At 60.6% G+C, this 23,449-nt stretch overlaps 1 protein-coding gene across 1 annotated transcript; it reads right to left on the bottom strand.

Annotated features, from left to right (window-relative positions):
- Nucleotides 1–1,153: 1,153 nt before the first annotated feature.
- Nucleotides 1,154–19,809, bottom strand: ENPP7 (ectonucleotide pyrophosphatase/phosphodiesterase 7). The gene is made up of 7 exons (XM_069483174.1): nt 19,478–19,809; nt 17,953–18,098; nt 16,220–16,846; nt 15,435–15,654; nt 9,439–9,560; nt 8,063–8,092; nt 1,154–2,194 (listed from the first exon to the last, which is right to left on the bottom strand). The coding sequence occupies exons 1-7, from the start codon at nt 19,728–19,730 to the stop codon at nt 1,154–1,156; spliced, it is 2,439 nt and encodes an 812-aa protein (XP_069339275.1). The 5' UTR covers nt 19,731–19,809.
- Nucleotides 19,810–23,449: the final 3,640 nt, after the last annotated feature.

Genomic DNA, 23,449 nt, shown 5'->3' with positions numbered 1-23,449 from the left:
GAACCAGCAAACCTCTTTGCACCCTGAGATAAACCAAAAACCAGAGTCCACAATAATAAACCTCAACAACTTCCTGTGGACCTGGACTCTGTACCATAACAAGAATTTTAGCTGTGACCTTTGCTCTTTTCATCCTGTGCCCTGGCCTCTAGGATTAGCATAATCAGCATAGAGAGTCGCTGCTGCCCACCAGGGACAGATGAATGTGAATTTGGTAACCTTGTTTCTTTTGTGATTTTTCCCCTTTTCCATACTTGTTGGATTTTGTACTTGGTGAGCCAGTACTTCTGAAGTCTGACTCCTTTGCACACTTTGCAATCAAACTTTGTTTTTCTAAATGCATCTGCCTCCAGTTTTCCCTGGGCAATTCTTTTAAACGTATCAAATAAAATGTAAATAATGTAGCAATGTGATCTCCACTAGCACCCAATGCAAGGACAAGTTCTTATTGATTCTTTTCTTCTCCACCTCTGGGTTCTATTTCATTTCTTCCCCAGAACTTTATTTTAATAAAAATATTTTTACGTTTGAAAGTAATTCACTGATCACCCAAGCGTACATCTCTGCAAGAAGAATGGGCACATAATTTATTCAAACTTTTAAAAGATATTAACCCATGTCTTTAAAAATGCACACCAAGTAAATTCTTTTAGAATTAGACCATGTCTAGAAATATTGATATATAAACCACAATTTAAATTTAAAATGCTTTATCTCCCATGATCCTAAGGCTCTCAGTGTTAAATTTATTCTGGATGGAGTGATTAATGCAATTAATCAATTGATCAAACCAGCATAAATATATTAAAACTCTGATATATGTTTATTATATATATGTGAGAGTTAAATCTTTGTCAGACTCCATGTCTTAATAAGTGGGACTGTATTTGTTCAGATGGTTCACGTGCCACTGGACGGATGTTACCTGTTATTTGAGACAGAGTCAGCCCCAGTCTATCCTGTTTTTCATTTTTACTGGTGCAGATTATGAGACAACTTGTTCTTATAAATTGGTACATGGTAATGGGCCAGTTTTCTTAGGACTGTGTCGGTCCGCTTTTAGAACTTCAGAGATGGAAGGCAAAAGCTACACAGTGATCTATCGCCAAAAACAAAACCGAAAAATGGACCCATTAGGTTCTCCAGACGGAAGCTATTCCGGGCCTTCAGGGTCGCTCTCTTGGGACCCGGGGTTGCCAAAGGGGTCGGGGTCCCTCCCCACCCCGCGGTTCCCCACCTCTCCCCTCCTCCAGCGCGTGGGGTGGGGGGTAGAGGGGCGACCTCCAAGAGCGACAGGGGTTGGGATGGAGGCTTGCCCAAGGTCGGGGGTGGGATGTGGTCCCGGGGCCCAGCCTCTCACCGGCCCTTCCAGGAACGCGCCCCCAGAACGTGAACCCAGACGGGAGCACTCTCCGACCCCGGCCGGTGGCGCCAGGCCCTGGGGGGGCGGTGTTGGGTGCTTCTGGCAGCCGCGAGGCTCCAGGCTGGATGCGGGAAGGGGGCCCCGGGGCGACTGCGCTGGACTCCACGTCGCCGCGGGGTTCGGGCCAGAACCCACTGCGCCCGCAGAGGTGACCGCGCAGGGCCGGCCCCGAGAGGGCAAGGAACCTGCGGGCAGGGTGGTCACCGAGGGGAGGGGCGGCACTAGCCTGCTGCGCGTGCGCCCACCCGCGTGCGCCCCGGCTGCGGCCTCTGCCAGGGAAAGCAGCCCCCAGGGCCTGTTCCGACTGGCATCCTCCCGCGTCGGGGTCCCGAGTGGGTGTGCGTGGGGGTTGTGGTGTGGCGTGTGCAGTACCGCGGCGTGTGCGGTGCGTGTGGCGTGTGCGGCTGGGATGCGGTGTGCCGTGTACAGTGGCGGGTGCCTGCGGTGTGTGCAGCACGTGTGGAGTGTGCGTAAATGTGCCACGTGCGCGCGCGTGTGGTGTGGTGTGGGGGATGGGAATGCGGCGTGTACGAGCGTGCATGGAGTGTGACAGTGTGCTGCGCGCTGCGACAGGTCGGTCACGGTATGCGGCGTGCGCGGGCTTCCCGTGCCCCGGTCCCACTGCGTCCGACTCTCTCGGCTTAGCGGGCTGTGGTGGTGGCGCTGGCCGCCGGCGGCGCCGGAACCTGGCGCTGCTAGCAGAGTGGAGCAGCGGGTAACTATGGCAACAGATGCTCCTGCCACCGCGGTGTTGGGGGGGGCGCCGCGCACCTGAGACGGCGGGCGTGGGGGAGGGGAAGCCCCTCAACCCGAAGAAACCCGCGGAAGACCTGGGCTGTCCCGGGACACAACGCTGCGTGTCATCCCTCCCGCTGACACCCCTCCTGGTGCGGCGCCAGGGAGGGTCCCCGTTGCTTGCCTGGGGGGCCGGACAGCACTCAGGTCCTCCGGAGGCCTGGGGCCGGGGGCAGAGCGGGCAGAGCGATTCCTGCTGTTTCTTTCCCAGTGAGTCCCCCTGCGAAGCACTTATTGTGAGGTGGCAGCAGCGGGACGGCGGCAGCTCTTAGGACCCCACTCGTGGCACGTGAACCTGCCCATTCTAAAGATGGGGAAACCCAGGCCTCAAGGGACCCCGGGCGGCACTGCTAGCAGAGTCGTCTGGTCATACGTACCTGCAGGTTCTCCTGTGGGTGTTGGGTCGGGACACGAGAAAAGAATGACAGTGAACTGGAGGGAGCCCCGCGTTTGACACAGGCTGGTCCCCGAGGGTTCTGAAGGAACCGGCTGATTTGCGTAAGCAGGTAGCACCTCTTGGGAAAGGGCGGGCCAGGCGCACTGGGACTGAACTTGGACATGCCTGTGCTCGGCTCCCACCTGCGGCCCAGAGCAGCCCCGTGTAACACGAGGAGGCGGGGCTCGCTAGCTTTCATTCACTCATGCACTCGTTTATTTATAACCTTCATGAAGTTCGAGGATTCCAGAGTGTGGTACCCAGGCCAGAGCATCAGAGGCACTGGTCAGAAATGCAGGTTCCCAGGCTGGCCCCAGCCCCACCAGTTCAGAGCGTGTGTGTGCCTGTGTGATCTAGCAAGGTGATCCTGAGGGCTACGTGATCCCTCCCCTCAGGGATACCCAAAAACTTGGTCCTGAAAGTTCTAGTTCCCTTCTCTGAACTGCCAGTTCTCATTTGGGGCTCCATCTAAGATTTGAGCAAACTCTTAAATAGTACTTGACCACTACCCCAGGCTGGATCTGAGCAGGGCTGAAGCTATTTCAGAGGAGGAGGAGGAGAAGCTGGAGGAACAGGAGTTTCTGAATTCCTCTCACTGCTTGGGAAGCTGCTTGAGAAAGGCTTCAAGCGGCATTGAGGAGCCCGCGAGCGCCGCCTCCTGGTGACAGCATGCAGAGTCAACTCTGAAGGGGCGGGGCCCCCCGACAAAAGAGGCTTTCTGCGTCCCAGTGGTGCACACCCTGCCATGCAAGGACCACCCCGGTCAATACCCGGATGTTTTATGCCTTACTGCCAGCACCTGCACTGGCTAAATTCAGAGAAGGCTTTGGGTTGACGGAGATTTGTGTGTGGACGATGTATAAATGTGACTCGTTCCCAGTCATTTTCAAGTTGCTCCAGAATGCGGTGTGCAGCTTTATTTCAGCTGTGTCTTTCTTCGGAATCTGTTTCAGTTGGGCCGGTAATAAAAGGAGCACTGTTCAGCAAATTGCAACGTCAGCGTTTAGTACTGTCCTGAACTCAGCCAACTGGTAGCCAGGAAGGGCGCAGCACACCTGGGAAATGGCACATTTCTGCAGAGAAGCCTGGGGGCAATGGTTGGATACTGGCCATGAGGAAGCCAAATGCTGCCTTCTAGAAGCTTCCAGGGCTGACACCATGGTTAGTAGGAAGTGGAGGCAGGCAGGAGCCCCAGCAACCTCCAGCAGATTTGCTATCGGCCAACCTCCTTCATGTATTTTGTCATGCCCACCAGCCACCTGCACTATTATTTAGTCAACACTTTTCTTGAAATCAACTCATGCTTTGATACTTAATTTAATTAAAAAAGATTTTGTTTAGGACCATTGCTATAGCTGTAGGGACCACTGCAACAGGGTCCCGCAGCTGGGGAGAGAGACTGGTCTCAACTTCCTTAAGTTAATTTTAAAAGGAAAAAAATCCCTAAGTAACAGATGTAAATGAAAACCAGTAGCTCTAATCCTAATTGAAGATAATCATAAAACAAATACTGTGCAAATAAAACTGCTGTAACGGGCCATCCTTATACTGTTGTTCACCGGAGCTCTGAGCCTGGTGTCTCTCTCCCTGCTGAAAAGAGAGGCATCTAAGACTTAGATTCATCAGCCAGAAAACTGTGGTAGAGAAACAAAGGGATTTAAAAGGGGTGTGTTTGTGACTTTCTGGCTATTTCATGCAAAGTAATCACCACTCCATCTCTTTTTTTTTTTTTTTTTTTGAGACAGAGTCTTGCTTTGTTGCCCGGGCTAGAGTGAGTGCCATGGCATCAGCCTAGCTCACAACAACCTCAAACTCCTGGGCTTAAGCGATCCTACTGCCTCAGCCTCCCAAGTAGCTGGGACTACAGGCATGCGCCACCATGCCCGGCTAATTTTTTTTTTCTATATACATTTTAGTTGGCCAGATAATTTCTTTCTGGCCAACGGGGTCTTGCTCTTGCTCAGGCTGGTCTCGAACTCCTGACCTTGAGCAATCCACCCGCCTTGGCCTCCCAGAGTGCTAGAATTACAGGCGTGAGCCACCGCACCCGGCCCTCCATCTCTTTATAACACGGAGGCCTCCCATGGACCAGGCATTGTTCCGGACAGTTTGCAAATATTAATATTAACTCACGTAAACACTGAGCACACCCCATGCGACAGGTCCTGCTACCCTTCCTGATCTTACAGAGGAGGAAACAGGCCCGGAGAGGTAGCAGCTTGCCCAGGGCCACAGAGCTGCAGAGCTGGTGAGCGTCACAGTGGGTTTGAACCAGGGATGTGCTTCTCAGGGTGATGCTCCCTCCCCGCCCCCCGCTGCACTGGTAGGACAATTGGCCCCCGTGTTCCTGACATAGGCAGCTCATCCAGTGGGTCATCTGCCAGCCACCGGGACTCTTGTGGTGGTGCCCTTATGACACCAGACGTCTGGATTAAGGCATGTTTAATGTGAGACAGAACAGATTCTTTTCCTCTCTCTTCTCCTCTTTCTTTCTTTCTTTCTCTGTCTTTTCTTTTCCAGTTTGATGGAGCCAGTCAAGAGCAGTGACCACCGTGTCTGCTGGCCCGGTTCCCAGAAGGTAGACTACAGGGGCTGAGCGCACAGATGTGGTGCTCGTGGGTCTCAGGGCAAGGCTGGTTTCTTTGGGGGACCGGGGTTGTGGTGGTTATGCTGGCACCTGTGAGTGCTCCCTGCTCTGATGACGTCAACATGGACTCTACCTGGTCTCCAGCCAGGTGGGACACGACAGGAATTGGGCCTGTCCGGGGAGGGCCGGGCCCAGCCACAGAGTCAGAGCAGGATCAGTGGCAGGCTGGCGGGGCCCCGGGGTGTGGCTGCAGGCAGTGGGGTGAGGGTGTCCTTCCAGGAGAACTACTGGCCGGTGGGGGGGCGGCCCATGAGCCAAAGACCAGGCGTTTCAGGTGCAGGCAGGACTCCAGCCCTGGGCAGGCTGTCAGGCGGCTGCGGGCAGGTGGGGATGGATCCTGCAGGCTGGGCGAGCCCAGGCCCAGGCAGAAGCAAAAGACCCAGGAAGGGGAGGGGAGGCTTCCTGGGGGGGGGGGGGCAGGCGGAGATCCTGACAAACGCATGCTTCAGAGGACGTGTCTGCTACAGCGGGGTTGGTTCTCAGAGCTCACTTGGCAGACCCAGCACCTCCCCAAGCAGGACGTCAGTCCTCCAGGTTCAGGGAGCGCCTGCCTGGGGCAGCCTCAGCCTCTAATCCAGGGCAGCCGCCCTCTCCTTCTTGCTTATCCACTTTTTCAGATGAGGAAACTGAGGCTGGGGGAGGTTAACCCCTTCCACCCAACGCCACAGCCTCTGGGTGGGGGAGGGGGCTGGAACGTGAGTGTGTCTGGCTCCAAAGCCCACGCTCTCAGAAACGGTTTGGATGCACAATCCTTGCAGCGGTTCGGTACTCAAAGCGTCCGGGAGAACAGGTGGGAAAGCGTCGCTTTTGCTGGCGGGGGCCACGCCGGGTCGATGGGGCAGTGTTCGCAGTTTCCACTGTCTGATTCTCTTACTTCCTGCAGAGCGCGTGCTGGGAGACGCTGCTTCCCGTCGTTCGCACAGCCCCCGCATTCCTTCCCCTGGTTGCTGGCGTGAAGCCCGCCCTCTCCCCGGGACTGGCTGCCCTCCCAGGGACCCCCAGCAGTGAGTGACGGTCCCCACGTTTTTGACCGTCTAGGGGAGCACCGTCAGGAAACCACAGACTTTGGGAAAAGCATCGATCGCCCTACGGTGGCTGTCGCGACCTGGCCGCCGTGCGTTGGGCAGGGACGGACTCGTCCTGCATCCCCGCGGGTGCTCTGTGCCTGGCCGGGCCGGGCCGGGACCAGGGTCCAGGGCGGCCACCGCCGCGTCCCTCCCGAGGCCCGACCCGCGTCCGCAGGGCTCGCGCGCGTCCCCGCGTGGCCGCCGACGGCAGCGCCACTAGGGCGGGTGTGCGGGCGGGAGGGGGAGGGGCGGGGAGGAGAAGCGGGAGGGGCCTGCGCGCCGAGCCCTAATCCCGGACGGCCCGGCTAGTTCCCAGCGCCACTGCTGCCTAGCAGGGGCTGGCGCTGCGGGGACAGTGGCCCAGGGCGGCGTGTGGCCTGGGAAAAGCGGGAGAGGCAGGTCGGTCCGTGTCCGGGGAGCGTCACGGCAAGAGCGGGCTGGAGCCTTCCTGGGAGAACAAGCCCAGTGTAGGCGGGAGGAGAGGAGGGGTCGTGGAAACAGGGTGTGTGTGTGTGGGGGGCGGTCCCGTGGGCGGCTGGACAGCGTTCCTGTGGGAGTTCCCGACCCTCAGCTGGTCCTCGGGGGCACAGGTGGGTGCAGGGGTGGCGTGGGGTGGGGAACGGTGTTGGAGGCTCTAGACCTTTCTGCCAGGGCCCAGAGGGGTGTGGCAGCAGCGTGCAGACCCCAGGAGAGGGGGACCCTCCCTGTTCTGCCTGCTCTTCTGGTGGGGTAGGAGGGCTTTGTTGAGCCACAACAAAGGCCTGCGTTTGCCACGGGTGCTCTGGTGACTCGGGGCAGGTACTGAAGTTTCCAGTCTGAGCTGTGGGGCTGTACGCACAGCCCTTGGCCGTGTGCCCAGGCCGCAGATGCTGCCGGTGGAAGCCACGTCTGCCACTTTCTTCCCAGCTTTGTGTTTGGTGACCTCGGTAGCTCAAAATGGGCGGCAGCGGGAGCATTTACACCGCGGATGAGGGCAGAGGCAACAGATCTGGGCTTTTTTGGCCTGGAGCACTGGTTTGTAGCACCCCACTGTCGCCGTCCCTCTGGGGAAGACCCGGGCGGCTGTGCGTGGAGAGTCGCGTGTCTTCCCTGTTCAATGCTTCGATTTCCTTACATGTGAAGTCTGAAGAGTGACGTTTTCTGAGTCCACCCGGCGATTATGTGGAGAGCGGTGGTCGCGGACTCCAGCGCCGTGGAAATCTCACTGCGTTCCCGCTGGGTGCCGGGATACTCGCTTCAAGCGAGGAGAGGTTAGCGTTGTAGCCAGGAGTACTCAGCACCCGGGGGTTAAGGTCAGCATTTGGCGACAGCTCTGTCACCTTTGGTACCCTGGGACTAGTCAGCAAACGTCTCTGGGATCCAGTGTCGTCGTCTGCATGGGGGGGGGGGGCAACAGTATCTTTTGGGTCCTTTCTAGTGCTGGCATTTGGCCGTGAATGCCCCTCCCTGCCACACAGATCTCCGCGTTCCTCTTTGAAGCATGCTCTTCTCTTGACTCGGTGACAGGACAAGCTCCGGCTTCCGCCATCGAGCCAGCCTCACCTCTCAGTGAGCGGGATGGTCACCCACCTCTTCTCAACCCACACCCTCTGGCCAGGGGCTCTCTCTGGTCCCACAGCTTGAAACGCCATCATATGTCAACAGGGCTCAAGTTTAAATTGCCAGCCCACCCGCAGCCCTGGGCACCGACTCACCTGCACCACCTGTTGCCCAGCAACTGCCCCCTGGGACGATTGGTGGGCGTCAGAGACTGATCGAGGCCCAAACAGAACTCCGGTCCCCAACATTGTCACATCTTAGTAAGTGACTCTGCTCATCACCAAATTTCCCAGGACCCAAGCCTCAGACCCATCCTTAGTTTCTGTTTTCTTCACCCCTCACCCGTACATACCCAAACCTTGGGCATTGTGCCACTTTGAGGTATCCCAAATCTCTCCTCTTTCCACCGCCCCCGCCTCTGCCACTGGAATGTCCCGCCTGGGCCCCTGCAGCCACCTCCTAACTGGCCCCAAACTGCTCCCATTTCTGTGTCCTGCCAGTGGTCAGATCACTCGTTTAATCATCGACGTCAGACCCTGTGTCACCTCATCTGGGGGCTCCTGCTGCACGTAAAACAACCTCCCGCCTCTGCACTGTGGGAGCACACGTTCTATCCGTCCTCCCTTACCCTCCACACATGCTGGCCTTGTGTCCCCTCGGGAAGCACGGCTAAACCAGCCCCACTGTGGGGCCTTTCACTGCCTCTTCCCTGGCCTGGAATCTCGTGCTCCTGAGCCTGATTGTGGCATGTCACTTCTCGCCCTTCATCCCCCACCCCACATCGCCTGCTCAGAGAGGCCGCTCCAGCCCCGGTGCCATCTCTGTCCGTGGTCTCATCTTTTCCCTGCCATCATCACCGTCTGAGCTATCTTGTGTGTTCATCCGGTCACTTTGTATTTCCTGCCTGCTCCAGCCCCTCAATGACCAACTTCAGAGTGCAGGGCCGGGACTGTCTTGTGCACTGTGTAGCCCTGAGTCCAGACCAGAGCCTGACACCGAGTTGGCTCATTATGTATTTTCAGAATGAATGAGTGACTTTCTTCTGCTTTGGCCAGAGGCTGTGACTGCACAGACCGGAAAACAAGGGTGGACTGTCCATGGGCAAGTGGGAGAGCCTTCCAGAACCACAGCCCCGGCGGCTGTCCCCTGCCCACACGCCACGCGACGGCTTCTAAGTTGTCCCCGGTGGAGTACAGAGACCGTGGCAGGGAGCAGGGGAGGCCACGGGTCCAGCGAGAGGCTGAGGAGGGTTCTGACTTCAGGGGGGAAGGTGAGATTGCTCTCCGCTGTCTGCTTTGGAAAGACACCTCTAAGACTAAAGCAGAGAGGCTGGAAGGGGTCTGCTTCAAGGTTCTAGTCTCTTGCTGGCAGCCAGTCCAGTTGGAGCCGCTGGCCGGGTAGGGGCTGGCAGCGATGTTTTGGCTGCCTAGGTCGGTAACAGGGGCATCAGCATAGAGGAACAGGGAGCATGGCGGCACCCAACCCAGAGCCTTCTGGGACTCTGACCTTGAGCAGTGAGGCATTATGTGACCTTGGCCAGAAGAATCACAGCCCCCAGCAGTCCCATCACCAAGAGGGGCTGGCCACTGGGCAGGAGAGTGGATCCTCCAGTGGGCAGGGGGGTGGATCCTTTGCTGGGCAGGGGGGTGGATCCTCCAGTGGGCAGGGGGCTGGATCCGTTGCTGGGCAGAGGGGTGGATCCTCCAGTGGGCAGGGGGCTGGATCCTCCAGTGGGCAGGGGGGTGGATCCTCCAGTGGGCAGGGGGGTGGATCCATTGCTGGGCAGGGGGGTGGATCCTCCAGTAGGCAGGGGGGTGGATCCTCCAATGGGCAGGGGGGTGGATCCATTGCTGGGCAGGGGGGTGGATCCTCCAGTGGTCAGGGGGGTGGATCCTCCAGTGGTCAGGGGGGTGGATCCTCCAGTGGGCAGGGGGGTGGATCCTCCAGTGGGCAGGGGGGTGGATCCTCCAGTGGGCACGGGGGTGGATCCGTTGCTGGGCAGGGGGGTGGATCCTCCAGTGGGCAGGGGTGTGGATCCATTGCTGGGCAGGGGGGTGGATGTTCCAGTGGGCAGGGGGCTGGATCCTCCAGTGGGCAGGGGGGTGGATCCTCCAGTGGGGTGGGAGGTGGATCCTCCAGTGGGCAGGGGGGTGGATCCGTTGCTGGGCAGGGGGGTGGATCCTCCAGTGGGCAGGGGGGTGGATCCGTTGCTGGGCAGGGGGGTGGATCCGTTGCTGGGCAGGGGACTGGATCCGTTGCTGGGCAGAGGGGTGGGTCCTCCAGTGGGCAGGGGGGTGGATCCTCCAGTGGGCAGGGGGGTGGATCCTCCAGTGGGGTGGGAGGTGGATCCTCCAGTGGTCAGGGGGGTGGATCCTCCAGTGGGCAGGGGGGTGGATCCGTTGCTGAGCAGGCGGGTGGATCTTCCAGTGGGCAGGGGGGTGGATCCTCCTGTGGGTAGGGGGCTGGATCCGTTGCTGGGCAGGGGGGTGGATCCTCCAGTGGGCAGGGGGGTGGATCCTCCAGTGGGCAGGGGGCTGGATCCTCCAGTGGGCAGGGGGGTGGATCCGTTGCTGGGCAGGCGGGTGGATCCTCCAGTGGGCAGGGGGGTGGATCCGTTGCTGGGCAGGGGGGTGGATGCTCCAGTGGGCAGGGGGCTGGATCCTCCAGTAGGCAAGGGGGTGGATCCTCCAGTGGGCAGGGGGGTGGATCCTCCAGTGGTCAGGGGGGTGGATCCTCCAGTGGTCAGGGGGGTGGATCCTCCAGTGGGCAGGGGGCTGGATCCTCCAGTGGGGTGGGAGGTGGATCCTCCAGTAGGCAGGGGGGTGGATCCTCCAGTGGGCAGGGGGGTGGATCCGTTGCTGGGCAGGGGGGTGGATGCTCCAGTGGGCAGGGGGCTGGATCCTCCAGTGGGCAGGGGGGTGGATCCTCCAGTGGGGTGGGAGGTGGATCCTCCAGTGGGCAGGGGGGTGGATCCGTTGCTGGGCAGGGGGGTGGATCCTCCAGTGGGCAGGGGGGTGGATCCGTTGCTGGGCAGGGGGGTGGATCCGTTGCTGGGCAGGGGACTGGATCCGTTGCTGGGCAGAGGGGTGGGTCCTCCAGTGGGCAGGGGGGTGGATCCTCCAGTGGGCAGGGGGGTGGACCCTCCAGTGGGGTGGGAGGTGGATCCTCCAGTGGGCAGGGGAGTGGATCCTCCAGTGGGCAGGGGGGTGGATCCATTGCTGGGCAGGCGGGTGGATCCTCCAGTGGGCAGGGGGGTGGATGCTCCAGTGGGCAGGGGGCTGGATCCTCCAGTGGGCAGGGGGGTGGATCCTCCAGTGGGCAGGGGTGTGGATCCATTGCTGGGCAGGGGGGTGGATGCTCCAGTGGGCAGGGGGCTGGATCCTCCAGTGGGCAGGGGGGTGGATCCTCCAGTGGGGTGGGAGGTGGATCCTCCAGTGGGCAGGGGGGTGGATCCGTTGCTGGGCAGGGGGGTGGATCCTCCAGTGGGCAGGGGGGTGGATCCGTTGCTGGGCAGAGGGGTGGGTCCTCCAGTGGGCAGGGGGGTGGATCCTCCAGTGGGCAGGGGGGTGGATCCTCCAGTGGGGTGGGAGGTGGATCCTCCAGTGGGCAGGGGGGTGGATCCTCCAGTGGGCAGGGGGGTGGATCCGTTGCTGGGCAGGCGGGTGGATCCTCCAGTGGGCAGGGGGGTGGATCCTCCTGTGGGTAGGGGGCTGGATCCGTTGCTGGGCAGGGGGGTGGATCCTCCAGTGGGCAGGGGGGTGGATCCTCCAGTGGGCAGGGGGCTGGATCCTCCAGTGGGCAGGGGGGTGGATCCATTGCTGGGCAGGGGGGTGGATCCGTTGCTGGGCAGGGGGGTGGATGCTCCAGTGGGCAGGGGGCTGGATCCTCCAGTGGGGTGGGAGGTGGATCCTCCAGTAGGCAGGGGGGTGGATCCTCCAGTGGGCAGGGGGGTGGATCCGTTGCTGGGCAGGGGGGTGGATGCTCCAGTGGGCAGGGGGCTGGATCCTCCAGTGGGCAGGGGGGTGGATCCATTGCTGGGCCGGGGGGTGGATCCTCCAGTGGGCGGGGGGGTGGATCCGTTGCTGGGCAGGCGGGTGGATCCTCCAGTGGGCAGGGGGGTGGATCCGTTGCTGGGCAGGGGGGTGGATGCTCCAGTGGGCAGGGGGCTGGATCCTCCAGTAGGCAAGGGGGTGGATCCTCCAATGGGCAGGGAGGTGGATCCTCCAGTGGGCAGGGGGGTGGATCCTCCAGTGGTCAGGGGGGTGGATCCTCCAGTGGTCAGGGGGGTGGATCCTCCAGTGGGCAGGGGGCTGGATCCTCCAGTGGGGTGGGAGGTGGATCCTCCAGTAGGCAGGGGGGTGGATCCTCCAGTGGGCAGGGGGGTGGATCCGTTGCTGGGCAGGGGGGTGGATGCTCCAGTGGGCAGGGGGCTGGATCCTCCAGTGGGCAGGGGGGTGGATCCTCCAGTGGGGTGGGAGGTGGATCCTCCAGTGGGCAGGGGGGTGGATCCGTTGCTGGGCAGGGGGGTGGATCCTCCAGTGGGCAGGGGGGTGGATCCGTTGCTGGGCAGGGGGGTGGATCCGTTGCTGGGCAGGGGACTGGATCCGTTGCTGGGCAGAGGGGTGGGTCCTCCAGTGGGCAGGGGGGTGGATCCTCCAGTGGGCAGGGGGGTGGACCCTCCAGTGGGGTGGGAGGTGGATCCTCCAGTGGGCAGGGGAGTGGATCCTCCAGTGGGCAGGGGGGTGGATCCATTGCTGGGCAGGCGGGTGGATCCTCCAGTGGGCAGGGGGGTGGATGCTCCAGTGGGCAGGGGGCTGGATCCTCCAGTGGGCAGGGGGGTGGATCCTCCAGTGGGCAGGGGTGTGGATCCATTGCTGGGCAGGGGGGTGGATGCTCCAGTGGGCAGGGGGCTGGATCCTCCAGTGGGCAGGGGGGTGGATCCTCCAGTGGGGTGGGAGGTGGATCCTCCAGTGGGCAGGGGGGTGGATCCGTTGCTGGGCAGGGGGGTGGATCCTCCAGTGGGCAGGGGGGTGGATCCGTTGCTGGGCAGAGGGGTGGGTCCTCCAGTGGGCAGGGGGGTGGATCCTCCAGTGGGCAGGGGGGTGGATCCTCCAGTGGGGTGGGAGGTGGATCCTCCAGTGGGCAGGGGGGTGGATCCTCCAGTGGGCAGGGGGGTGGATCCGTTGCTGGGCAGGCGGGTGGATCCTCCAGTGGGCAGGGGGGTGGATCCTCCTGTGGGTAGGGGGCTGGATCCGTTGCTGGGCAGGGGGGTGGATCCTCCAGTGGGCAGGGGGGTGGATCCTCCAGTGGGCAGGGGGCTGGATCCTCCAGTGGGCAGGGGGGTGGATCCATTGCTGGGCAGGGGGGTGGATCCGTTGCTGGGCAGGGGGGTGGATGCTCCAGTGGGCAGGGGGCTGGATCCTCCAGTGGGGTGGGAGGTGGATCCTCCAGTAGGCAGGGGGGTGGATCCTCCAGTGGGCAGGGGGGTGGATCCGTTGCTGGGCAGGGGGGTGGATGCTCCAGTGGGCAGGGGGCTGGATCCTCCAGTGGGCAGGGGGGTGGATCCATTGCTGGGCCGGGGGGTGGATCCTCCAGTGGGCGGGGGGGTGGATCCGTTGCTGGGCAGGGGGGTGGATGCTCCAGTGGGCAGGGGGCTGGATCCTCCAGTAGGCAAGGGGGTGGATCCTCCAATGGACAGGGAGGTGGATCCTCCAGTGGGCAGGGGGGTGGATCCGTTGCTGGGCAGGGGGGTCGATCCTCCAGTGGTCAGGGGGGTGGATCCTCCAGTGGGCAGGGGGGTGGATCCGTTGCTGGGCAGGGGGGTGGATGCTCCAGTGGGCAGGGGGCTGGATCCTCCAGTGGGCAGGGGGGTGGATCCGTTGCTGGGCAGGGGGGTGGATCCTCCAGTGGGCAGGGGGGTGAATCCTCCAGTGGGCAGGACAATGCATCCTCCAGTTGGGTCGTGGGTGGATCCTCCAGTGGTCACGGGGGTGGATCTGTTGCTGGGCAGGCGTGTGAATCCTGCAGTGGGCAGGGTGGTGGATCCTCCAGTTGGCAGGGGGGTGGGTCCTCCAGTGGGCAGGGGGGTGGATCCTCCAGTCGGGTCGTGGGTGGATCCTCCAGTGGTCACGGGGGTGGATCTGTTGCTGGGCAGGGGGGTGGATCCTCCAATGGGCAGGGGGGTGGATGCTCCAGTGGGCAGGGGGGTGGATCCTCCAGTGGGCAGGGGGGTGGATCCTCCAGTGGGCAGGGAGGTGGATCCGTTGCTGGGCAGGGGGGTGGATGCTCCAGTGGGCAGGGGGCTGGATCCTCCAGTGGGCAGGGGGGTGGATCCATTGCTGGGCAGGGGGGTGGATGCTCCAGTGGGCAGGGGGGTGGATCCTCCAGTGGTCCATGGGGTGGATCCTCCAGTGGGCAGGGGGTTGGATCCTCCAGTGGGCAGGGGGGTGGATGCTCCAGTGGGCAGGGGGCTGGATCCTCCAGTGGGCAGGGGGGTGGATCCTCCAGTGGGCAGGGGGCTGGATCCTCCAGTGGGCAGGGGGGTGGATCCTTCAGTGGACAGAGCTGTGGATCCTCCAGTAGGCAAGGGGGTGGATCCTCCAGTGGGCAGCGGGGTGGATCCTCCAGTGGTCAGGGGGGTGGATCCTCCAGTGGGCAGGGGGGTGGATCCTCCAGTGGGCAGGGGAGTGGACCCTCCAGTGGGCAGGGGGGTGGATCCTGTAGTGGGCAGGGGAGTGGATCCTCCAGTGGGCAGCGGGGTGGATCCTCCAGTGGTCAGGGGGGTGGATCCTCCAGTGGGCAGCGGGGTGGATCCTCCAGTGGGCAGCGGGGTGGATCCTCCAGTGGGCAGGGGGGTGGATCCTCCAGTGGGCAGGGGAGTGGACCCTCCAGTGGGCAGGGGGGTGGATCCTGTAGTGGGCAAGGGGGTGGATGCTCCGCTGGGTGGTGGGGTCGGTGCTCCGCTGGTCGAGGGAGCAGGTTCTAAGGAAAGCCAGAAAACCCGTGAGGCAGGGAAGGGCAGCATGTCACACAGCGCCTCCATGGAAGACCACGTAATCCCTGACCGTTCCCATGAGACCCGGACTTCTTCTCTCACCACATCTTGGTCCTACTGTCCTTCTCCGCCATGACCCCTCACAGCCCTGCTCAGTAGGTCTATCCCTCTCCAGCCAGGCCCCAGGTGACTTTTGCCCCTTAGATGGGTCAGGGAATCGGTGGGTTGTGCGTGGGAGGCTGAAAGAGGAAGACTCCAGGAAGGAGACCCCTGGGTGGCCATGGTGGACAGCAGGGTGTGTCCATCCAGGAGCCAGGGGGTGGCTTTGCAGGGCAGCCCGCCCAGGACAGACCGGCACTTCTGTGCACCTGCATGTCAAGCAGGTGCTCGGCCTACCTGCCCTGGCAGGTGCTCGTGGGGGTCAGGGAGGGATTCAGTTGTTCCCAGAAGCCAGGGAGAGGGGAAGGGGAGGCCGGTCACAGGAGTAATGGTGCACACGCATGCACACGTGTGCACACAGAGACAGCCCTCACCTGGGCGCAGCATGGGCAGCAGGGTGCTGAGGTGCCCGTCGTTGGGCTCGGGCACGATGCCCAGCAGGTGGCACATGAGCTCGTACACGTGGATGCTCTCAAAGGGCTCCACCTCCAGGCCCGTCTTGAAGCTGGGGCCCACGGCCCGGAAGATGGTCTTCATGTCCATGTGTCTGTTGTCAAAGCCATGCTCCCCATTGTTGAACTGGACGTTAATTCTCTGCCGGGGAGGGGGCAGGGTCCAGGGTCTTTGCTGGAAGCAACCAGCCCTCCCCACTACCCTGCTCTCTCTGCAGCACCCCTGCGGGACGGTGCCCGCCCGGGCAGAGACCTTGTGGAGGATCCCAACATGGGACGGGAGGGTTCTGAGACTCAGTTTCTCTGAATTCTGAGCCCCCAAAGATCAGTCACCCCAAAGAGGGATCTTCGGAAATAAATGGAGACCCCAAGCAAGTGGGGACTCAGCAGACAGCCCGAGGCTGCGCCTGCCTTCATCCAGTGTGGGACGCAGCCCAGAGGTCGCACTGGGTCTCCCTCCGCAGTCTGGACTTTGCTTCCCGCCCAGCACCCTGGGTTCTCGCTGAGGGGCGAGCAGACTCCCCATGCTGGCCCGCCTCTGCCCTGTCACCCGCCTGGCTGGGTGTCCCACACCTAGCCCTAAGTGCATACTCCTGTCACGTGGTGACAGCTGTGTCCCTTCAAATTGGGGCCTAGCTAGGAATGGGAATGCCTTTACAGAAGTAGGAGGAGCCCCCCGTAAGCTGTGCGTCCGGCAGGTGACTCACCCCATGGATGACGTAGCCGGGGTCGCTGTACATCAGCAGGGGCGTGACCCTGGGGTTGTTGGCATAGTGGAAGGACTCGGGAAACGACTCCTTCTTGTAGACGTGGAGTCTAGGGTGGGCATGCTTGAGGGCGCTGTACACCTTCTCCAGCATCCCTGGTTTGGGGACCAGCATCCCATTTGGCCCGTAGTCCAGGAGCTCAAACTCGATGTCCCGGAAGGTGAATTGGGGGAACTTGTGGAACTTGATCAGGTCACTGGCTTTCTTGTTGACAGTCGTCATGCCGTGGTCAGATGTGACTATCAGGTTGAGGACATTCGAGAGGTGGTTGCGCCTGATGCTTTCTCGGAGGTAGCCCACGGTCCTGTCTACCTGCTCCACCACCTGCTTCCTCTGCTGGGACTCCGGGCCGTACTTGTGGCCCGTGGAGTCTGGCTCCCCAAAGTAGAGTGTGACCAGGTCCAGGTCCTCCTTGGTGAGCCACTGCATCACCGTGTCAACGTTCGCCCTCCACTCTGTCTCATTTTTGTAGTTGTGCAGGACGCCTTCCTTCCGGCTCAGCGTCACGGCCGACCCCTGGTAGGTGACGTTCCCCCCGGGGTAGAAGAAGGAGCCGGTCTTTAGGCCCTGTCAGGACGAGACAGCATTAGGGCCACAGCTTCCCCGGCGCCCGCGGCCCCCAGCCCACGCCTGTGAGCACGTGGTCTCCCTGCCCCTCCTTTTCTCCCCCTCCCGGCTGCGGCCATGCAGCTTTTATCTTCTGCAGCATCACATTATCTGGGGCAAAACTGATTCTATGGAGGGGACAACAGGTGCCCAGGGGACTCAAGCATTAAACAAGACAACAGATGTAAACACAGCCCCGGACGTGCCGTGTCTCCTCACCGCTGTGGCTCTGGGCTCCTGCCTGGGGGCCACGCTACCCAGCATGTCCCCTTCTGTCCTGCAGCCCCACCTTCCCACTGGCCTCTGGTCCAGGCGTGAGTCTGCCTGTCCGTCCACCTGCCCCTCCACCCTTCCACCTGGTCATTCGTCCATAAATCGATTGCTGCTTGTTTAGAATCCATCTGTCCTTCCAGCCCTCTGTCCACACGTGTCCCCCGGCCCACCCACACCCCTAGGCCATTCTTTCACTGGGTCGAGCACCGTGAGGCGCCAGGTTGTCTGGGCGGGCTGTCTGCTGTGAAGTGTGGCGGATGGAGCCCTGAGCGTGTGTGTAGATGCTTCTGGAGCGAGGGCACTCCTACGTGGGTGGATACATTGGCTGTAAGGTGGGCAGAGGTTCCCATGTTTATTTGGGGTTCCCCTCGGAAGCCTCCACTGGACTATGTTGATTAGAAGCCTCACCTCCAGGCTGGGACGCCCCCAGGGCATGGCAAATTGGTGGGTTCCTGGGCTCAACACTACAAGCCACCTCTTATGTTATCTTTGGCCCTTTAAAATTTAGCCGTCCAGCCCTAGGAGGGCCGTTTTATTGTTACATACTTGCTTGTTGAGTCACAGTGGTCTTCCCTGTGCTGAAGGGTCCAAGGGTTCAGTTCCCCCTCCATTTGGGAGGACATAGCAATCCCTCTTGGTCCCAGTGCTCCAAGGAGGACCGGCCAGGGCCGGGTCCCCATCGGCCCCACACCTGATCCCCCAGCCTGCTGTGATCTCATGTGGGCACGGCCTGGCCTGGGCCCGGGTCCCTGTCCTCCCGCCCTCGCGGCGCCACGTGGTCGGGGCAGCATTACCTGCCTCTGGGCCGTGATCCAGATGGGCACGCTGCCGTTGTCCCACCATTCCGTGATGCCCAGCGTGGCGTGGTAGGGCAGCTTCACCCTGCTGGTCGTGTTGTAGTACATGTTGTGGACCACCCCGTGGTTCTCGATGTATTTGCCTGTGGGAGGGACAGGCGCAGGGCTGGGGCCGCAGCTGTGGGCGGATGTGGGGACGGAAGGGCACAGCTGCACGAGGCCAGTCCCCCGTGCTCTGGGTGGGGAAGCTGGCAGGGGCGGCGGGGGTGGGGTTGGGGGCACGTTCTCATGCACCGCCCAGCAGTAGCCAAGGTCTGCGGTCAAGTTCGCAACAAGCAGGCACGTGTGCTTTGACCTGGCAACGACTTCCACCTTCCGGAGCTCTTCCTGCGGCGAAACGTGCACGTGGGCACAGAGACGCGTGCGTGGGTCTCGGCCTCGGCTTGGTTTACTTTAGCGAAGGATTAGGGGTGACCTGTGTGGCCACTGGGAGGAAAGTAATTAAGTAAATCATGGCCCGGATATGAAGTGAAATCCTAGGCAGGGATTTACATGAACCAAGTGGAGCCCCGTGAGCTCTTTTTAAAATTAATTTTTGCGTAGCAAACCCACGCACTTGGTACTAGGTTCGAAAGGTGTAAAAGGAGCAGGACGTGCCCCACCCCACCCGCCTCGCCTGTGACGTGGGAAGCACAGCAGTCGGGCGTCGCACGGAGAGCTGCGCACGCTGTTTGCGTGGGGGGGCGTGGCTGCAGACATGAGCATGAGCTGCTTGTGCTGGGGTGAACAGTGTCCCCCAGATTCACGTCCATTTGGAACCTCAGAATGCGGTCTTATTGGAAACAGGGGCTTTGCAGGTGTGATCAGTCAGGGTGAGGTGAGTCCACGCCGGAGCGGCGCGGCCCCGCATCCGATGCCCGTGTCTTTGAGAGAAGAGGAAACGTGGACACAGAGACACACACAGGGGAGAAGGGGCCCAGTGAAGACAGTGGCAGAGGTCCCAGCAATGCTGCCACAAGCCAAGGAACATGCCAGAAGCCGGACGAGGCAGGAAGGATCCTCCCCTGGAGCGTCCAGAGGGTTCGGGCTTCTGGCTCCCAGAGCACAGCCGGGAGTTCTGGTTTCACTGCCCAGTTTGGGAGCCTTTGTCGCGCAGCCCCAGGCCCCTGACCCAGTGTATTCGCAGGATGCACGGAAACTGGGTGCCCCTGGGGAGGGTGGGGGTTGCTTCTCGCTCCCCAACACCTTTTGTGCTATTTGGCCTTTTAAAACCCTCGTCTGTACTGCCTACGGCGGGCAGCTGTGGTGGGGGCGGGGGGACGGGAAGGGCTGAGGGAGCTGCTGCCATCACCACCTGGAACCAGAGGGCCTGCCCGCCACCCCCGGTGGGCGTTGTCACTTGCCCTCCATCGGTTGTCACCAGCGGTGGGGCTGAGCCCTGCCTCCCAGTCAGGGGCCCTTCCTTGGAACTAGGCGCCCCCCCCCCCATCCCACCGGGCGCTGGGCTGGCCCTGGGCCTCACCGGTGACCAGGGTGAAGTGGCAGGGGCTGGTCATGGTGACGAAGGCAGGCGTCATGTAGCGAGCTTTCACCCCGTCTCGAGCCATGGCGTCCAGGTGGGGGGTGTTCACGTCCTGGTCGTAGTTCCAGCGGAAGCCATCGAAGGACACGAGGAGCAGCTTGCGCCGGGAGCCCTGCGTGTGCACCGGCGCCGCGGCCCCGGCGGCCAGGAGGGTGGCCAGAGCCACCGCGAGCAGGACAGCTGAGCGCCCCATCACAGGCTCTGTGGACGGGCAGGTGCCTGGGACCGGCTCATGCCGGGGGAGAGCAAAGTCCCAGGGTCACCTGGGCTGACCTTATCTGTGCATGTGTGGAGACGTCATGCTGGGGAGGGGGAATTCCACCGTGGTGTGGGTGCCACCCTCGGGTCCCGGCCTGCACGTGTGGGGATTGGTATGGACTCGTGCATCAGCCTTCACTGCCCGCCTAGGCCTGGAGGCTCCACGCCCCTTCCCTCCCTCTATCCTCTGGCATCCTCCCAGAAGGCGGGGGTGACCCAGGGCTCCGAGCAGAGAAGGGAGCCCCTTCCACCTGCCCCAGCTCACTCTGACCCCAGAGGACTCGGGTGGGGGTGAGCAGGGTGGTCCCACCACGGGCCCTTGGGGGGGGGCCCTTTGCCTGGTCCAGGGCAGGTGGGGTGGGTGTCCCAGAGCCAGGACCCAGCCTGGGCAATAGCAGCTCAGCCCAAGAATGGCCTTGTCCGTGGGGAACCCCAGGCTGGGCGCCTCGTCCCTGTTCTGCCTGTGTTAAGGGGCCCTGGGATGGGGTGATCAGAGCGGGAACCCTACGGCCCCAGAGCAGCGCCCTGTGGCGCCTGCCTTCTCAGTGTGCGTGGCACTCAGAGAGAGCGCGGGGTCTGGGTGTCCTTGCCTCGTGGACCCTCCAACAAAGCGGGGTTGGAACAGGGAGATTCTCTTGTTGCCTGGGCACATGGCAGGGTGGGTGGGGGGACCCTGACTCAGTGCACAGCTCTCCCCCCCGTCCCTCCCTCTCCTCCCCCCCTCACTCTCGGGGTCTCTGGCGCTTTCTCTGCCACTCAGTCCCTAGTAATCGGAGAGAGGCTGAGGCTCCTCAGCGCGTGGGGGAGCTGAGCTCCGCTCCAGCCAGGCCTGGTGCCACCAGTTTACCAGCCTTTGTCCTTTTAGGGTCCCATTGTCAGAATCTGGGGCTATCGACAACTTTTGTCTAAAAAATCGCACGGCTGTGAATATCTTGGCGTCACTGACTTTTCCCTCTTCTTTCTTCTTCGTTTACATTCCATGATTTCCTTGGGGTACGAACCTGGAGGGGATATCGGACAAGGGGTGCAAGGGCCACTCGGCTCTCGCAGTTGGATGGCTGTCGGGACTCTGGCTCCTCTGAGACTTCAGGGTCCTGACCTTCGGCTGTGAATATCTTGGCGTCACTGACTTTTCCCTCTTCTTTCTTCTTCGTTTACATTCCATGATTTCCCTGGGGTACGAACCTGGAGGGGATATCGGACAAGGGGTGCAAGGGCCACTCGGCTCTCGCAGTTGGATGGCTGTCGGGACTCTGGCTCCTCTGAGACTTCAGGGTCCTGACCTTCGGCTGTGAATATCTTGGCGTCACTGACTTTTCCCTCTTCTTTCTTCTTCGTTTACATTCCATGATTTCCTTGGGGTACGAACCTGGAGGGGATATCGGACAAGGGGTGCAAGGGCCACTCGGCTCTCACAGTTGGATGGCTGTCGGGACTCCGGTTCCTCTGAGACTTCAGGGTCCTGACCTTGGGCTCTGTCCTTGGCCTGTTTAGTCCAGTTTTAGCAAGAATTGTGCCGGGTCAGTGCAGCGAGAATCCTATCTGATCACCCCCCACTCTCAACATCTCGTTACCCGGGGCTGCTCTCAGCGACAGTCCTGTTGAGTTGGTCCAGCAAGAATCCCTCTGCCCTTGAGGTCTCTTCTTAGTGATTTTCCACCCACGCCGCTCTGCTCTGCGGCTACAAATGCCCGCCTGTCCTGGCTGGAGGAGAATGCACCTGACCTTCTCCCCTCCTACGGAACCCATCGTAGGAGCCCCCTCGAATGAAGTCTGCCTTACGTCGTGAATACTGTTTTCTCTGACACAGAGAGGCACTTGGTAGTTCACCCAGCACGAGTGGCTGTAAATGTCCACTCTGCCCCGCCCGACACTAGCTTTGTGGGGTTTTATTTTTTTATTCCTTTTTGGTAGCTAATAGGTGTGTAATGATGTCTTAAAATATTAAGCCAGAAAAGCTGGGAGATTTTCCACGTCACTATTTCTATGTCTGACTCCCACGTGCAGGTGTGGGCGTTGGATACCGCCCTTGACTGTTGATGAAGGGGGCTCTTCAGCATTGAATCCTGTGGTTTCATTGGTTATGTATTTCGCAATGTGTATATTTTTGAATATTTACGTGTGGCATATATTTGCTTGATAAACAGTTGTCATTTATATTTCTCACCTGCGATTGCCCCATTCTCCCGCGTGATGAATGTTCTCCAGGCAGACGCTGGGGTCTCGGCTCCCCGAACGCAGGGACCTGCCCCACTGGCCGTAGCTGGACCCCAGAGTCTGGTACAATGTCCGGCGCAGGGTAGGTGCTCGGCACATTTTTGTTGAATGAATGAATTTAGAGGGGAAATTTATGGAAATATCTATCATACTTTCTGGCTAGGCAAACCTTTTTAAAAACAAACTCTTAATTTTACAACAGTTTTAGGTTTATGGAAAAATTACAAAGACAGTGCAGAGAGTTCCCTGTTCTTAACACCTTGCGTTAGGGTCAGTGTGAGACTTCGCACGGCTACGGAGCAGGAGCCGGTGTCGGTGAGTCATTATTAATCTGGGTCCCCGCTTCATTCAAATTTCCTTAGTTTTCACTTAAGGCAGTGTCCTTTTTCTGTCCCAGGCTCTGATCCAGGATGACACGTGCTGTTTCACCGTCTCGGGCTCTCGGGGCGGTGACAGTTCTCAGACTTGCCTTGTTTTGATGTCACTGACAGTTTTGAGTAACGCTGGTCAGGGGTTTCATAGAATGTCCCTCACCTGGGGTTTGTCTGATGTTTTTCTCGTGATTAGACTGGGGGGTGGAGTCTGGGGGAAGGTTCGCAGAGATACAGGGCCCTTCCGGGGAGATCACGTCAGGGAACGCTCTGTCCACAGGACTCATTGTGGGCGGGGCTGACCGGGTCGCTCGAGTGAGGCCGGTCCGGGTTCTGCAGCACCACCCACACTCTTTGCAGAAGGAAGGTCGCCCTGTGCCATCCACACTTAAGGAGCAGGGTCGCTGTCTACCTCCTTGAGGGCGGAGCATCTGTGTAAATCTGCAGGGGAGATTTCCCTCCCACCCCATCTATTAATTTATTCAGTCTTTTCTTTATATCCGTGTGGGGTCATGACTATTTATTTTGTACTTTGAGTTAGAATTCTGTATTAGCTTGGTTACTTTGCTGCTGCAATTGCTCCAGCTCTGGCCACTGGAGGCTGGGTCACTTGGCTCCGGGCCGTTTCACACCCGGGCTGTGTGTTCCGTGTTTTGGGCTCTGCAGGCTGCCCCGGGCAGGCTCCTCTCGTATGTTCCCTTCCTGTCCTGGAATCCGGCCTTTCTCAGCGGCAGGCTCCTGTGTCGGAAGATGACAGGACACCAGGGCTGGGTTAGCAACGACTTGTTACCAGGGCGGAGGCAAAACACCCTTCAAGTCGTTGTCCCGGCTGTTCTTGAAGCCGAGGGCCCCCAGCCAAGGCGGGTGCACGTGAGCTTAGGGAGACAGGCGAAGTGCAAACCCGTGTCCCTGGGGGGAGAGGCTCCTCCGTGAGGACGTACAGGAAAAGTGTTTATTCACTGCTTTTCTTGCTTAGGGGGTCCTTGGCGCCCTGTAGGACTTGACCCCAGAGGCCCCAGCTTCGACACTTGTACAGGCAGAGGCTGCCCCATGCAGCGGGGCCACG

The sequence above is a fragment of the Eulemur rufifrons genome, chromosome 9 (assembly GCF_041146395.1).
Source record: "Eulemur rufifrons isolate Redbay chromosome 9, OSU_ERuf_1, whole genome shotgun sequence".
Taxonomy (NCBI): Eukaryota; Metazoa; Chordata; class Mammalia; order Primates; family Lemuridae; genus Eulemur; species Eulemur rufifrons.
Note: the sequence above shows the minus strand (reverse complement) of the source record. Positions and strands in the feature narration are given on the sequence as shown.

Bases quoted from the DNA above. Each gene is read 5' to 3' on its own strand.
- ENPP7 (XM_069483174.1), bottom strand. From the start codon at position 19,730: ATGGGGCGCTCAGCTGTCCTGCTCGCGGTGGCTCTGGCCACCCTCCTG. The intron at 15,655-16,219 runs GTGAGTCACCTG...CCTCCCCGGCAG, and splicing joins CCGGCTACGTCATCCATGGG to AGAATTAACGTCCAGTTCAA. The intron at 9,561-15,434 runs GTGAGGGCTGTC...TGCCCACTGGAG, and splicing joins GCTGCCCATGCTGCGCCCAG to GATCCACCCCCCTGCCCAGC.